This window comes from Zootoca vivipara, chromosome Z1, assembly GCF_965207765.1.
Source record: "Zootoca vivipara chromosome Z1, rZooViv2.hap1.1, whole genome shotgun sequence".
Taxonomy (NCBI): domain Eukaryota; kingdom Metazoa; phylum Chordata; class Lepidosauria; order Squamata; family Lacertidae; genus Zootoca; species Zootoca vivipara.
The window spans coordinates 21,386,942-21,404,009 of NC_142583.1; the positions used below are offsets into that span (position 1 = coordinate 21,386,942).

The following is a 17,068-nucleotide window of genomic DNA, read 5'->3' on the forward strand; positions in this document are numbered from 1 at the left end:
TTATTGTGCTCTTCTACTTACCAGTAGCACAAAACTTGAAAAATCCCAATACTGTTTCTTGGCTCTCCAAGACCATAGCAAATCACATATGTAGAACAGGAAGGGTGGCAGACAGCCATGTGCTTACAGCGTTTCTGAATTTCACATGTGTTAAAGCCAAACACAATTTTATACACAGCAAGCCAGTCACAGAATTTATAAAATTGTGCAATGATTTCTGAAGAATGTCTGGCATAAAACTGTATCCAGGAAATCCTTGTAGTTCTTGAATAGCCGAAGTTCACAGTAAATAGCATTCTGTCCCAATAATGAGTTTCTATAATAGTACAAATCTGCTTCTAGAGCGGAGTATTTATTTATTTATTTATTTTTAAATCACCCAGTTCCGTTGTTACACCAAACCATTGTTTAGTGTTACAAGAACGTGCCCCGTCTCCGCTGGACTTAAGTATTCCCCTTCCTCTCCTTTAGTGCTGCTGCAAGGAGGTGATTGGAAGCTTCCACTTACGTTTTAGAGTAGCAGTAGTTTAGTGTGTCATCCAAACCCTAAACTGTGGTTAATTATGGTTAGCGAAAGCAAGATGACTTTATAAATGTATCACCAATCAGTTAAGACTAACAGCAATATGTCTGAGTTTTGAGGCACAAGAAAGTTCATTTCACCACAGATGGAAGAGAAAGATTCTGAATTCCCCCAGTCAGACTGGAGAAAGAGGAGTAGTATGAGAGTTTGGCAAGAGGTTAGGTTCATCCTCGTAATGCTAAACATTGATTTACCCTAGCATCCAAACCAGCCCTGCCTTAACTGTTGTTTTGAAATGAAAGAACAAATAAGTGTTTATAACTTAGCAGCAAGAAACTTGAAATAAAAGATCATTGTGTTAAGCCCACATAGTGAATCCAATGAATTAGGTTCAGTATCTTCATGCAATATTGTCAAATGGAAAAATGCATTGGGTCAGAGAGAAAACAAAAATTGCTATATACACAGTGTGTTGGAGATAAACTGATGTTAAAGATGACCATATGTTTGTGCTAGAGACCTCCAAATCCTATTATATGCCCAAGTTTGGATTAAGTAAAAACCCATGTGCAGCAAAAATGGAAAAAAAAGAAATCAAACAAGTGGTAAGATGTAGGAGTAGTCATGTGTATTGTTTGGGTAGATGATTCTCTTACCAGCCCTGTTGTTTTGCCCGTCTCATAGCTACTAATCTAATTTTCATGCCTTCTGTCTCCACCACCACTGTGTTTTCAAGCCCGGGTGTCTTAGTATTTCCCCTTTTCACCCGCAAGTAGGTATATAGCGGACATATTTTGTAAGTGGCTTGACCTAGTTCTAGCAGATTACTATTAAGTAAGTGTTAATGGTAACAATTAATTGCATATAACAGTCACCAAGGATGGGATATTATTGAGTCATCTGATTTAGCACGATTGCAGCTTTTTGACTCTGGATTTTCAATGTCTCCATTTGCAAAACTGCATTTTTAAAACTCAGAATGAAGTCCTAGTTAAGCTGTATCATTACCATAAGATGCTTTCAGAGCCACTGCGTTTTTCAACCTCAAAACAGATATGAAGTTACTCTCCTTTCACAATCTATAAAGCATTTTGAGAGCAATTTTCCTTATTTAATAGGGGTTGCCGTTCTGCTTGTGATTCTTTAATTTAAAGTCAAACACATTAGGCTCCCAAATATTAAGAATGATGGCAATTGAGAGAAGGGAAATTGGAAGGCTAGTACAGGCATTCCCAATGTGGAACATCTCTAAGGGATGGAGAAATATGGTACACGGCTGTTCATTTCCAGCAAATGCAAGCTGGTATATAGGACTCCTGGCACATCTAAAAGTAGTGCAGAAGAAGGAATTCATGGCAAACTACTCCTGCTGAAATTCCCTCTTCTACACAGCCAATATTCACCAATCTGATGCTATCCAGATGTTGGACTACAACTCCCATCTTCCCTGACCATTGGCTACGCATGCTAGAGCTAATGGAAACTGGAAGTCCAAAACATTGTTTGGGTGCATGCCAAAATGGGGAAGACTGTACCCAAATATTAAAAGGTGTACGAGCCCTGTCTCCATTTTTACTTGGTCCCCATAGCTTATATTCGTCAGGGAATGAATATGAAACCTCCACTCTTAAGACTGGCTCTCCTGAATCTGAGGCCCAAGTGAACTTCCAAACAGGTTCTGAAACAGAAAAGGATGTAAAAGTCGGGAAAAGGCACCAATCACATGGATGCAAAATCCCCCAAGAAACTTTGAGTGGAGAGACCACAAGGGTAGAAAAGGTCATAGAGGAGATTGACTGGAACTTCATTACTTAGAATTGCCAACTGCCACTGACGCCTAATTCACATAACAACTTTGTCGTTCCTTTAGACATCTCCTAGTTTTGCATTATGCTGTCTGGCTTACATGGGCCTGCAGTCAATTTTCAGGTTAGCACAGGGGTCGGCAAACTTTTTAATCAGGGGGCCGGTCCACTGTCCCTCAGACCTTGTGGGGGGCCAGACTGTATTTTGAAAAATATAAATACCCTGCAAGCCAGTCCCGCTGCTGCCTCTGGACCTGGAGGAACGCGTCTCAGCACCGCCCGCCCACCGGCGTTGTTGACGAGCAGCAGCCACTCGCATCAGCCCATCCCTGCGGAGCTCCCAGGAGCCTATCCGAAGCCATGCCAGTGTCACTGCCCGCCCAGAAGCCGTGCTAGCATTGCGGAAGTCAGTCCCCGCGCAGTGAGGTGTCTGCAGCACGCAGGGACTAACCGAGCAGGTGGCAGGGTCCACGGGCCAGATTTATGAGCCTGGGGGCCGCATCCGGCCCCCGAGCCTTAGCTTGCCAACCCCTGGGTTGGCGGATTGGGGATGTAGAAAACCTACATGCCAGTGAGTGATGGGTTTCCCCCCTTGTTCTAGGTAAAGTACTTCTGGTACCGGGCCTATCCATTCTAGTTCCTTTATAGTAAGATCGATCAACTACACTGCTCCCTGTGTCAGGAATGCACAGGCCAGTCATAGGGTGCTGGTGAATGAACTTAATTCAAAACCAGATGGTTTTGACTTGGCTTGCATATAATCCATCTCCATAGCTGGTGCACGTTTGTTGCAGTAGCACATGTGTGCAATTAAATATGGCTTTTCAATTCACATTTTTCAGTTGATCAACAACACTATTGAGCCTTTCCCTACTCTCTTTCACATTGGAGATCTCCAATATAGGTTGCCAGTAAGCTCATATAGACCATAAAAAAGCAGGTTGATTAAGCCACAGGGCAATGATGGAACTAGCAAAGTATATCACAGCACGGCTATAAATGAAGTATATTATTAACACTTTTATTTAAACTCTTTTAACAATACAACTTTTCAAACATCCACATATTTATACATACAGCTGCTTTGCATATATATATATATTTATATAAAAATATTTTTCAAGAACCTAAAGGAGTTGAGGAGACATTATTGCTACAAACCTGAAACTAATTTTTCCAAAAAAATATATAAAAATATAACTTTTGAGAACATTAAAGGAATAAAGTCTTCCATCTAAGTGCCAATGAAGTACCGCGGTGTGGAAAATTATTATGCCTTCCAACAGCTATGGCAGCCAAAAAGGTGTTGGAATGTATCCTTAGAAGTTGGGGTCAAGTGCAGGATAGAAGCCAAGGCTTCCCCATTATCAGAACAGGAAAATGACCTACGTGTGCAATGAGAACAACTGGTGCATTTCGGGAGCGTTTCCCTTCACAGAAGAGAATGGGAAACCCCTGCATATGTGGATTTTAGACTGAGCCCTTCTTCGCCCAAACTTTGGAAAGGTGCAAAAGCGTAAATAACTAGTGTCTACTGTGAAGGCTGGCTAGTAAACATCTGTAAATAGAGCCCCAAGTGGCATGGAGGAAAATGTAGCTGTAGATCAGATCATACAGTAAAAGTGAGTGGTATTCAGTGTAATTTGAGGAATCAAGCAGTGTATATATATATATATATTAATTATCTTGCATTTGGGTGAAAAGCTACTTCTAACGAAACAATGTAAACTCAACAAAGGTGTGCTGAAATAACACGGTGCTGAAATGCTGGTGCACTATAAATAGCTATTTCAAAATTGGTCTATTAACCTACATGCCTTCTTCTAGATTTGCTGCTTTATGGAAAACTGAATCTTTTAGGGGGAAAACAAAGGGTCTAGAATGTTTAAGCATCTTTTTACGGTCTAGGACAATAAGGATGGATTCTGAAACAACAGTAGCAATAGCGGTATGCCATTCCTAAATCTACCTGCCTGCTATACTCCGCTTGGCTCTAACATGAAAATCCACAAACCTCACCATCCCTGCAGTACATAATGTTACAGAGGGATAAGCCCTTCCCCAGGATGTGGTTATGTGGGCCTCTACAGAAAGCTTTCACGGTTGTGTAGAAAAATGCAACCAGGAGATATTTGAGGAAGAATAAGAAGGGAAAGAAAAGGACTTTTGCAAACAATAATCACGTTGGTGGTAATAAAAGCTGTGAAAAATGAGCAGCTTTCTTCAGAAGGTACCTAACTCATACCATTAACACCTTGCCTAGTCTCAGATCAGACTACGAGAGCTTTACAGAGAACATACAACTGTATGTTGTGAAATGCAAATAAGACATATTTCTTCTCCAGACTGAGAAGCAGCAGTCAACGGGGATGCAATTATTTTGATAACTTGGAAATAGCCACACAGCAGAGAATTTTCTTCTTCCTGGCATATGCCGTGAGAAATGGATGCAGAGACTTGACCTGCCAAAGTAGATGAAGCTATGAAAAATAATTAAAACCAACCACGGGACAGCCACTCACACGTTACAAAATATAGGTACATGTACATGAATGTGAACCTATGCATTCAAAAATGAAGCATGAACATAATCTTCTCTCTCCGCCACCCCCCCCCATGTGCGCCAACTTCTACCTGGAATGGAAGTTACAGAAGCATCAAGAGGGGGACAGACCAGGTGAGAACTGCCACTCCGATGTTGCTAGACTCTTTTCTGCCATTGGTTATGATCATATGAACTTGTCCTAAGAGGTGGCCCAACATCTGAGATGCTCAAGCTGAGGTGCTACAATATTCAGGGTCTTTCCATTCCCTTCTGCTCAAGTGGTCTATTTTGCTCCAGGATTTGGAATGTTATATGTTTTGCTTTTTGCTTGCATTTCTAACATATCTGGGGTTGGGAAAGTAATGGAAATCGATTCAGACACCTGCATTTATTCATTTCCAAACATAAACACCTATTTTCTAGAATCAGAGCTCTTGACGTCTGGCATTTTATATATATACATATATATACAGATAGATACATCTTTAATCCATACCAAAGATTTTAAACAGGTTGTTTTCCCCACTCCCAAATCTGGTTCTACACTACGAACACATTTAACATAGCAACTATACAGATTCTAGCAAACAGTGTAACGACATTGTTAACTGTCATGGGTAACCTACTTTTGTTTTTAACAGCATGTGATTTTTAAAAAGGGGGGACGGGGAACAGAGCAAGTTCCTACTACCCTTGGCGTAGTAGTGAATACACTGCGAACAAGCGGTAGTCATTTCGAAAACAACAACAGTAGTTTCTTCATCAAGGCTGGATGAGTCTCCTGTCAAGCAACTTCATGTGTGAGCAAGGGCTGAGTCGATGAAGCGCTGCTGCCTACTGAATTTATTCTCACCGAGTGATCTGGAGCATTTCCTTGAGTGCAAACGTCACTTGTAACATTTGAGTAAATCTGGAGAAAGATACAAGAACAGCGATCAGTATTGAACGACTGCAATGACAACAGACTACCTGCCCCATGGATCGGGATTAAAAAGCTCATGTTTGTTTTATATTGGTTTTTGCTCCCATTTACAATTGTAGAGAGATCCCTTAACTTACTTTTATTATTTCATTTATTTGCACCTTTGCGGGAACTTCCAAGCATTTTGCCAGGATTTCAATTATCGTTTCACTCCATCTGTATAAGTGTCAGGGGTTTCTACATGGCACATCTCCCCATCCAGACAAGCATTGCCGGCGGTTGGACTAGATGACTCTCGAGACCCCTTCTGACTGTACAATTCTATGATTCTAAGCTAGATTATTGCAATTAAAGGACACCTTCCAGCCACACACAAAAACTGGATCAGAACCAGGGGTGCTTTTTGTCCCTAGACCTGAGGTTCCCCACCCCTGATACAAACCAAAAATGGCTTTCAAATTTGTTCTGTTTTCTAAAAAACAGTAAGCTTTGGATTTAGTCAAAAAGCACAGTGAACATCATTAGATGGCAACATTCATAGGCTTCTCACTTCAGTCTAGATTATTTGGTCTCTTTTGATCTGTAAGGATCTCCAGTGTGACTTACATAAAGTTTAAAAGTACCTCAGAAGTTCTTCCATGCCATCTAACATAAAGCACTGCTCTGGGGTTGCCATCCCACAAACCCCAATTCTCATTAAGAAATTGGGGGTGTTCCCTTCCAATTTTATCCCACTTGCTGTCCCTGATTTTTTTGGGCAATTTACTGGTCAATTGTCTGGCTGTGTACTTCCCCTCTACTCTGGTATTTCTGCAACTAGCCAATATGACAACACAAGGCTTCTAATTTCGAGCCGAAATCTGCTAAATGCCATTCCTGCATCAAGATATACAAAAACAGGAACGGTATTTGGTGACAACTTCTTTTCATTTATACTTTTTCAAGCAACTGAGAAAGGCATTTAATGCAGAGGAAATTGGAGTGGGGGGGGGGCATTTACGGCGTGTAATGACATTAAACAAGGGCACTCAGCACCCATCTCCATCAAGAAGGCAGATTGAAAGGCTCAGTGCTTACATGGTTTGTGGTATCTGAAATCTGCTGCTCAATCAATTGTACAATTTGCTTAAAAGTCGGCCTCTTCACGGGGTCAGCATCCCAGCAGCTCTTCATTATCTCATACCTGCAAATGCGGCCAGAAATTTATCAACTGAGATTTCAGCAGTCGGTAAAATGTTAAGTAACATGTAGAGCAACGATGAGCAATACGGCATCCAAATGCATACTATTTTATTGCACAGTTTTTAAAGCACGTTAACTGGAATAAGTAGAAAGATAAAAAAATATAGTGATTGTGTGTGGAATCGTAAAAAGACAACAACAGCCTGTTGCTGTATGATGGCCTGTGTACTCAGTTCCGATCTTGCCTTGCCATATATTTGAGAAGCCCCCATTCAACATGCAGGTGGTGTGAGTTGATCTGCCTTTGTCATCAAACATCTCAACTTCTTTCAAAACCTATCTCTCATAGACAACTCACTTTTCTGCTATCAAGTAGCCCAAGCCCTTTGTTCTTTATTTAGTGCACCCTCATTCTTTATTTACTTCACCCTCTCCATTCATGCTCTTTGCTTCTGAGCAGAGACGCTACTCATCTAGATCTATATCCATGGTCTAGCACACTGTCGGTGGGAAATAAGAGCAGGACTTATGGGAACATCAAATCTTGAAGACCCTGCTGTCAAGGTCATCTGACAGTCACAGCCTGCTGGCTATCAACAACATCCCATCAGCTACGATGAGAAAATCAAACTGAAACTAGCTAACTTTGGGATACAAAGTTCCATGAGTTTGTTTTCTCTGATCATCATAATCATTTGCTTAATTCGTCAGTTGTATAGATTTAGTGCTTCTGTGATCATGTTACACCAGTTTCAAGTTTCAAGACAGGTTGGGAAGGTCATCAGCAATGGCTTCCAACATTTCAAAAGGTCATGTGGGGTGTCTTCTGGGCAGGATTTCTAGGGGCTGCCGTGTAGTCATTTCACCTCTCCAAAATCTAAGTGCAATTGTTCAAAATAAACAAATTTGGGAAGGGACCATCACCTTAATGCTAGAACATGTGGCCCTAGAGAGCTGGACCACTGCTTGGGCTACCCAGATCAAAATTCACAGATAATGTGCTTCATCTACTCACACTGCCAAATCCACATTTTCTGGGTGCATGCATTGGGTCATATTGCTGCTAGATTTTGTTTTTCTATTTTTAAAGAAAATCGAGTACAGATCATCATGCAAACTAATACCCCAATCTTACATGCATGTATCTGGGACATCAATGGTACTGATTTTACTGGGGAAACTTCCAAGTAAATGAATCTAGGACCAGCTGTTAAGGCAGTGATAGGGGATTTTGTAAATATTCAGTATACAATTGCAGTTTATTTCATGACTGCAACTTTGAGCAGAACACAAATACACTGCTTAAATCAAGAAGGTTAAATCTAGAAGTTTGACATTTTCAACTTCAACGTTGTTATAAATTTGTCCTCTCACATTTCAGCAGGTGCAAATTCTGGAGTAAACATTCTGTATCCTTCCTTAATCCTTTTATAGAACTTGGAATCCACAGGCATTCCAGGATAGGGACTGCTTCCTGTTAACACAGAGCTGTCTGTTAATATCTCATATCAGGTTTGGTTAAATGTGAGGAACAAAAGAGCCAAGAAGTAATTGTTGAAGCTCTGTATAAACTACAAGAGTTGATAGTCATATGCGTCTTACCTAGAGAGAACAGTTCCCAAAGCAGGATTCCGTAAGACCAGACATCACTCTCAAACGTGTATACACATTCAAAAATGCTTTCAGGTGCCATCCATTTCACAGGAAGCCGTGCCTTTACAGAGAAAGGAAAGAAAAATGAGTGCATAAACAGTGGGCGGGCAGGGGCTGAGCCAACCCCACTGCCATCATAAGACTACATCAGGCCTGATTTGGGTCCAGTCACTGTGCTACCTTCAGAATGGTTCATGGATTTGCTTGCCCCTTCAACTTCTGCCCCAGCCGGCTGGGCTGCAGACATGGCTGCATTGCTCCGTTAAGCCCTGCCAGGAGCAAGCGATAGGATTGCACAGCTCATTGAAAAAGTCATTCCTATCAGAAATAGCAGCTATAGAGATGAACATTCAGTGCCATAAGACAATGCCACCAAAGCACTGGAAAGGGTTCATTTCAAAACCCTTTAGGCGCTTAATCCAGGTAACAAAGATAGAAGTGAGAGTCTTCCACACCATCTCCTGCTCTGCTCTGAATATTCTGAAATGCTTAGAACCCACCTAGAGGAAAATCCCTGGCCTGCTTCTACAAAAATGTAGCCAAACGTCTACACCTATTGCATTGAAAGGCAGTTAAAGGAAAGGCAAATTAGGCAATCATGGCAACCAAACATACGCAGTACTGCCTATAGCAGTGGTGCCTTAAAGATGGTCCATCAGCCTCAGACACCCTGGCCACTAGTGAGGGAGGATGGGAGTTGTTGTCAAGATCTAGTGAGCACAACGTCTCGATTAAAAAAGAGTCACAACACACTTAGCCATGATGATGATCCTATTTATCCAACTGCTGTTTTATAGTATCCCACGGCTATGCTACAAGGTACTTTGTGTTTTTATTTGTTCAAAGTACCTTGAACTGTTTGAAACTGCTTATAAATACAATGAAAAAAAATCTTATAAAATAGAATCAACCTAAGGACAGTATCCCAAGAGCTGTGTTACTATTTTTTATGGATTCAAGTGGGTTTTAGATATGTATCCCCCCAGGCACCCCATTTTTGAAACTGAGGGGAATTTTCAAAACATTTTGTGATATAGCTGGGATCTTCCTGTTAAAAGATAATAAGTCAGACGTCCCAATGGATTCTCCAATGGGCTTGATTAAAGCAGCACCTTGGAAGTCGGTCTGATTCTTAATGTTGCTGTAGCCTATATAATTCCTAAATGATTGCACGTTTCTAGTTTTCTCATCACAAAGCAGTTCCTTTTCTCTAATGAAACCCCTTTTAAGTTGGTTTTGGGCATTAGAGAGCAATCTTAGGTTGAAATCACTGCACTTCAAAGGATCACCTTTCATCAAATGGCTGCCATTGTATGGTACAACCGCAATTCATTGTTTGGGTTCAGGAAACCAATTAGTGTTACTGTTTAGTGTAATTAGATGAAGTGGTAGCCTTGAATTACAGCAATAATCCTAAAGCCACCATATCTTTGATCACCGAAGGATGATCGAATCGTGGGTTTTTTTTGCTGGAGGTTGAGGTAGGTGCTGGCTGCTGTCACTATTCAGGGTGATTGGAGTTCCCCTAGCATCAGCTTTGATATTATGCCAGAAACAATTATGGAACATCCCTAGCTCCTAACAGCTGCAGCCAATTCGTCTCCTGACTCTTTCACTCTATGAAACATCAGGCAACTCAGGACACAGAAACCCCTTAATCTAGGCAAATGGAATGCAATTACTTACTGCCCCACTTGCCTAAGCTGTTGCCCTGTATGTTAAAAATTCTAGATGCAGATAATTAGTCTGAGGCTTCACAATTAAACCTGGTCCTCGCTTTAGTTTCTTTGCACATTTAGCTGCTATTAAAAGGCTTTCATACTCTTGTTTGCTTGCCTGTGCTGCACGCATTCTGTCATCACAGCTCGTGCCTGCATATCACATTGAATTTTTAAAGGGAAACAGGAGTGATGGTAAAACCTGAAGGAAGGAATGCAATATTCTTTGCCTGAGCCTCAGATGAGTCAGATTCTCCTTATCTCAGGAGATGGTTTCAACTGCACACATGGCACACAGGAAGAGATTACAGGTTTAATGAAGAGATTTAGTCGAGAGGAAGTTTATCTGAGGGAAGACCATTTACAACAAGCGAACCTATGACAGAAGGGACTTCCTCCATACCTTCTGTTCTGAAAATCAGCACAATTTGTTTCCATTGTCCATCTCTCCATTCCTATTCTAAGTTGGCCCCCCCTAGGCAAAGGCTATTTGGCACACAGACGCTTACGGGCGTGAACTCCAGCCACTAAGAATCAAATGCAGTTCCACAACACACTTTACAGTGGTGCAGGTTGCATCCAAACATACTTACATTTCCTTTGACCACATAATTTGAGTCATTCCTGATATCTCTTGCAAGGCCAAAGTCACATATTTTTGTAATCCGCCCATGAGTAAGCAATATGTTTCTTGCTGCCAGGTCTCTGTGAATGCACTGAAGGGATTGAATAAAAATATATATATAGGAACTATATATAACCAAATATGATTGTTTTGCATTGCACACCACCAATACAACTGTGCAGAACTGCACTTCTATTATATCTGAATTTCTTGAATATTAAATTTGAATATTAAATTTGGTCTTAATTTACTGGTTGGAGTCCTGTGGCTATAGCCAAATGACTTTTTGAGGATAGGAGAACCAGGATCTTATTGGATAAAGTAACATCCTACAGTTAGTAAGTTCGCCTTGCTTTACTTTGTGTCTGTTTTTATTTCCATTTGATTCCACAAAGGGGAGGGCAGCTTTCCTTCCCTAGTTCTCTTGATTCTGCCAACTCAGAATATTGTTCGCAGCACAGTCACTTGGAGGAAAGGTCCGTGGAAATCAATGGAATATGCTTTCAAGTACAGTGGTACCTCGACTTACGAACAACTCAACAACCGAATTTTTCAACATACGAATGGGGCAAATGGCCGCACGCTTACAAATTTCTCAACATCCGAACGGAAATGGTGGCGGTTTTAGATAGGGTTTTTTCGACTTATGAATTTTTAGATGGGGTTGCTTCGACTTACGAATTTTTCCGTTTCCAATGCATTCCTATGGGAACTCGCGCTTCCAATGGCGCTTTTTGACTTACGAATTTTTCGACCTATGAAGGTGCCTTCAGAACGGATTAAATTCGTAAGTCGAGACACCAATGTAATGTCTTCAGAACTGGAATGTATTCTGTTGGGGTTTCCACCCACTGCACCTACTTATCTTGTTCACCATGATCTAAGGAAGCCAGAAAGAGGTGCCCTCCACCAAGTGGCTTAGGTTGTTCTATGGTGTTGTTTAGTACAAACATTTAGCACGAAGCAGATAAAGTTAGGTGAAGAGCTTTTAAAAAAGTATATAAAAAGGCCGACTGTACAAAGCAGTATTTACAGGTGCCCATAGTATCACCCTAATTTAAAACACTTCCTATGACTGATGGTCATAGTACTGAAGGCCAGCTCTGTTAATCTACAGCAGGCATCCCCAAACTGCGGCCCTCCAGATGTTTTGGCCTACAACTCCCATGATCCCTAGCTAACAGGACCAGTGGTCAGGGATGATGGGATTTGTAGTCCAACACATCTGGAGGGCCGAAGTTTGGGGATGCCTGATCTACAGAGACCAATAACCTGGAAGCCAAAGGACCATCCCAGGTCACAATATCATCATATATCCTCCTGATTGGAAAGGGTCTGTTTCTCCAGGCTGAAGAACATAGCTGATTCCCTGCCCATATTCCACAACCTCTTATTTCCCCACGGGAGGTGTACCTGCTGGGGGAGAATTGTTATTTTACATTCCCAAGGTGGCATGAGAGCATATTCCACAACCTCTTATTTCCCCACGGGAGGTGTACCTGCTGGGGGAGAATTGTTATTTTACATTCCCAAGGTGGCATGAGAGCAGGGGTGTAAAAACATCAAGATCAGGAGGCAAATGCATCCCACCCGACAACACATGGTCTCCCATCCTTTCAAAAATTACTCAGCAGTGAAAAAGATGCTCAATTTAGTGCTCCTCTAGGTGAATGAATTATTATTTTCCAACTTCTCCACTCACATTTTTGGAGGAAAGGAAGCTCATCCCTTTTGCCACCTGATAAGAAAAACTTAGCAAGTCTTCAATATCCAGAGCCAGCTCATCATCTTCTAAGATGGCAATGGTGACATCCTGATTAGCAAACGATCCTACACAACACAAGCAGGGACAATACATAAATGGATTAATTATGGACATTTGGGAAGATAGCAGTGTTTCTATTAACAGAGCACAGCACTTAATTAACACAGATATACCCCTAAGCTGCTATTGAAACATGAAGCGATTCTGAATGTGCCCACCCAATGGAAAACTGCAAAACTGTTTTCCGTTTTCGTGTAGATTATTAAAGTTCTAATACACTGAATTAGGGCTGTTTGTTTTTTTAATGGACATGTTCTGATAGGTGTGGGCCATTTCAAAAAGAAACTTTCCTTCTTTCTTTTCCAATCCTGCTTGACAGCTTACCTGGCCTTCCTGGACTCCTTTTAGTGGCATTGGCGTGGACGACCTGAGAAACTCCTGGTTTCATGTCCATGTATTCATTAGCAGCATCACTATGTGCAAAACAGAAAACTATGAGGTTGGATAATATATGGGGAATCTGTTGGCTTGGGTGACTGGACCCCTAGCAGTTTGTATGATGAGGAGTGACTAAGGTTTTCAGCTATGTAGAGAATATGACCTGAATGAACATACCATTTTTTTTATTTGAGAGAGAATTATTTAATCCGTATTATCAACTGTCTCACAGTCTAGCATTCTAGATTGTTGGCTGACAAATTTGCATTTGGTCCCACCTGTACTTGCACAGCACAGAACTTTGCCAGGCTGCAAGACAACAGGAAGGCAAGTCCAACGGAAACAAATAATCATTGGCTGTGTGGTTCGTAATCCCATACCATTCCCATCAACCCTGACCACTGGTCTCAGTTGCTAGCGATGATGGGAGTTGTAGTCCAAAAACAGCTGGAGACCCAAGTTTGGGAAACACTGATCTAATCTATAGGAAACGTGGAGACTCAGTCAAAAGTTTGCGAGGAATAATCTAAGTGCTCTCTTGAAAGACAGCCAGAATGGGAGTGCTAGACTTGAATCACAAAGTCCAGGATTCAAATTCCTTTAAAGCTTCTAAGCTTAACTGAGTAGCCATGGGCAGGCCCCTTATCTTTCAGCCCAGACTACCTCACATGGTAGTTGTGATAGTGAAATAGGACAGCCTCTATGTACATCATCCTGAATTCCTCAGCGGAAGCATGAAATAGAATAAATGTGATAAATAAAAGCTCCCCCCCCCCAAAAAAAACCCCACACAAAATGAGTACAAAGCTGTGAAAAGCAACAAAACAACTCCCCTCCCAAATGCACAAGCGCACAAAAGGTGCACTGTGATTTCCTGGCAATGACCACAAATATTGGCACCACATCCTTACTACATGTGTTCTTTTTGATAGAGAAGGTTCTTGTAGACAGCTGTTTCTTCATGCTTTGGGCAAATAAAAGAGTCACGTTTCCTTCTCAGAAAATTCAAAAGGTCACCATAGCAGCAGTATTCTGTGATGACCAGAGTAGGACCTGCAGATGCAGAGGAAGTCAAAAGCAGTGGGTGAATTCTCCATTCTGGCTCGGGCATATTTAAAAACAGAAACAAACAAAAGCCCCTCGATTATTTGGCTACATGTACAAAAACGGGCCATTTCAGATCGCACTATAGAGAACTGTTTCAGCTTGAAAAGTCAGGGTGAAATTACATCAGCGGATTCTCTATTCAGGCACTGAGCCTTATTTCCAATTAAGACGATGTCATTCCCAATTAATTATTTTCACACATCAATAGGGCTGCAGTGTTAAGAAACACACACACACACACACACACACACACACACACACAAATTAAATAAGTCCTGTGATAATGGTGCAAGCCAGACACATCTGTTTCATTCCGGAGCTCTTCCTGAAGGAAGTTATCTGTTCCAAATGTAAGCTTTTAACATTAATCCTTTTGATTCACTCGTGTTTACAGTAGACTTCTCGCTCTTATAGTAATGTTTTGGAAATGATATAAAATATTATAGTCTTCAGCGTAATTGGGGGCAGGAAGAGAGAACCATTCAGACAGAACTCTCTACTGAGACAGAAAGCTAGAAGCTCCAGACTTTTCAAATGATTAAAAGGGAAATTTAAGGGCAGAATCAAATCGTCTGCGGTTCTAAAGTTTTTATATCAAAGATGTGTTTTTTTCTGAATGCCTGGCTGCCTCTAAATCATTTCAAGTACAGGATGCCTGATATTTCAAATATAGGGTTCTGTATCAGTGCTACTCTCCACTCGCACAGAACCGGAACTATTTTCCATAATAGCAATAACTGCACTCGTTTATACTGGGTGAGGTATTATGACAAGAGCACAAGTCTTCTCTTGGGGCTGTGAGGTCTCATTTTCCGTATCCCAGAGAAGCTTGCCTTCTTTCCGGACACACTGTTCCCTTTCCCCCTCAGCCCCAAGGGACATCCAGTGGCCACTAAGTGTGCTCAGTCATCAAACTACCCATTGCTTTCTGCCCTCTTGTGGGTTTTTCCTTCGGTAAGTTTTGTGTACTTCTGCAAACCTTGGGGTCCCCCTCAGCCTGCAGATGCCTCCTCCTCTTGTGTGTAGAATGGAGTAGCAGAGAAGGGTTGCTCCATGGCACCTGTACACAGTTTAGATCAGCGGTTCCCTATTAGCTAAGTCCTGCAAACCTCCTGTTTTTCAAAAGCCAAGCCATGGACACCCTACATTTGAAAATTTTGATATCTCTATGGTAGTTTTTTGTTATGTGAATGGTGCCACGGACCCCCTGAGTGGGTTACGCAGACCCCCTGGGGATCACAATCCACCATTTGGGAACCACTGGTTTAAAGTTTAAGATTGATGCCCTGAAGCAGGGAGGCTCCCAGTGTAATTTGGAGCAATGATTTGGTCCCGTGAAGACCATTCATGGGTAGAGGAGGGCTCTGAACATCCACAGGGGTCAGGGCTTGGCAGCACAGACTGCTCCCCACTTCTCCTCACCTGTTTGCCAACACACAAGATGCCTGAATGCCAGAATAGGACGTCTCTCTGTGTGAACATTACTAGCTTTCCCCTCAAGCCTACCCAAACTGAGCAACAGGTTGAAAACTGTACCTCCAACTGTACAGGCTCCGAGTAGATTGACAATGTTAATGTGGTTGCCAAGGTAACTCAGGACTTTCAGCTCAGACATCAGGGCTTCCTTCTCAGTGAAATGGGCGCTAGCTGGAGAGAGAAAGAGGAGAAATTCAGCGAATTTAAAAAGGGAGAAGGGAGTTGCAAAGGAACATGCCACGAGGTGCTCCAGGTTGGTTCCTGGCCCGATGTGCTTTCAGGTCTTCCAAGAAGGCTCTGCTTAAAACTAGACTTGCCACACTGGTTTCTGATCTTAGGAACATTTACTTTTAAGGGGTTCAGTAACTGGGGGGAAAAACCTCTCTTTAATCTGATGCGTTACAGTGTTCTGACACATGGGATACATTCTTATGGTCACACAATGTGCTCCATATTTTGGAGATCCTTGGATGGCAACCCCACCTCAAAAACCCTCCTGAAGTTAGGAAAATGGCTACTGGTGTGTATGTGGGGGGGGGGAGTGTACCTGAAGATTCATTATGGAATATCCTTCCCAAGGAGGCACTTCCAGGCCCACACTCTACCAGTTAGAATCACAGAATCAGAAGGGATTCCAGGTCATCTAGACCAACCCAGCATTCAATCAAGTATCTACAATGCCTGCCCAGCCTCTGCTTAATGCCTCTGACAAAGGAGAACCCACCACCTCCAAAAGCAGCCCGTGTTCCACTCTCAAACACTCGTACCATTAGGAAGCGCCTCAAAACGTTTAGCTGAGATCCACTTCCTTGCAATTTCCACCCACCAATTCTAGTACTGCCCTCTGGAACAACAGAGAACTAATGTCCTAATATTTCCTGCATGGCAGCTCTTCAGATATTTGAAGCTGGCAATTTATTCAGGAATTCAGTGCTGAAGGCAATGAGTTTCAGGTGGTTGTAGCGACGAGGTATGGTTTTCATCTTTTGGTGTGTATGTCGCTTTGGGAAACCTTGGGGTGACATGGCAAGAGAGATATTTTTTAATACGTAAAACTTGCAATGAAGGTGTTGGGAACTTACGTTTGAGCATCTTTACAGCTACTCTCATTGCTCCATCAGGTTTGAAGAGACCATAGGCAGTGGCTTCAACGACTTTCCCAAAAGCTCCAGCTCCAAGAATCTTGCCTAAAGGATTTTCAGTGGGGGTTTAAAAAACAACGACCAAACATTGAGCTGCTACCAAACAGATTAGCAATGAAATTAAAAAACACCTGATCCAATTCCTATTTTTTAAAAAAGAAATCTAA

General features: G+C 41.9%; 1 protein-coding gene across 2 annotated transcripts in view; it reads right to left on the reverse strand.

Moving 5' to 3' along the window:
• Positions 1-3,328: 3,328 nt before the first annotated feature.
• The window catches only part of KIT (KIT proto-oncogene, receptor tyrosine kinase), a 73,405-nt gene continuing 59,665 nt past the window's right edge, over positions 3,329-17,068 (reverse strand). For both annotated transcript variants that reach the window (XM_035113018.3, XM_035113019.3), the window contains 10 exons: positions 16,842-16,946; positions 15,820-15,930; positions 14,088-14,229; positions 13,123-13,211; positions 12,676-12,803; positions 10,942-11,064; positions 8,580-8,691; positions 8,352-8,451; positions 6,873-6,978; positions 3,329-5,783 (listed from right to left, as the gene is read on the reverse strand). In XM_035113018.3, the coding sequence (XP_034968909.3) occupies positions 5,658-5,783; positions 6,873-6,978; positions 8,352-8,451; positions 8,580-8,691; positions 10,942-11,064; positions 12,676-12,803; positions 13,123-13,211; positions 14,088-14,229; positions 15,820-15,930; positions 16,842-16,946 (1,142 nt within the window). In that variant the 3' untranslated portion in view covers positions 3,329-5,657. The remainder of the gene's footprint in view (positions 5,784-6,872; positions 6,979-8,351; positions 8,452-8,579; positions 8,692-10,941; positions 11,065-12,675; positions 12,804-13,122; positions 13,212-14,087; positions 14,230-15,819; positions 15,931-16,841; positions 16,947-17,068) is intronic.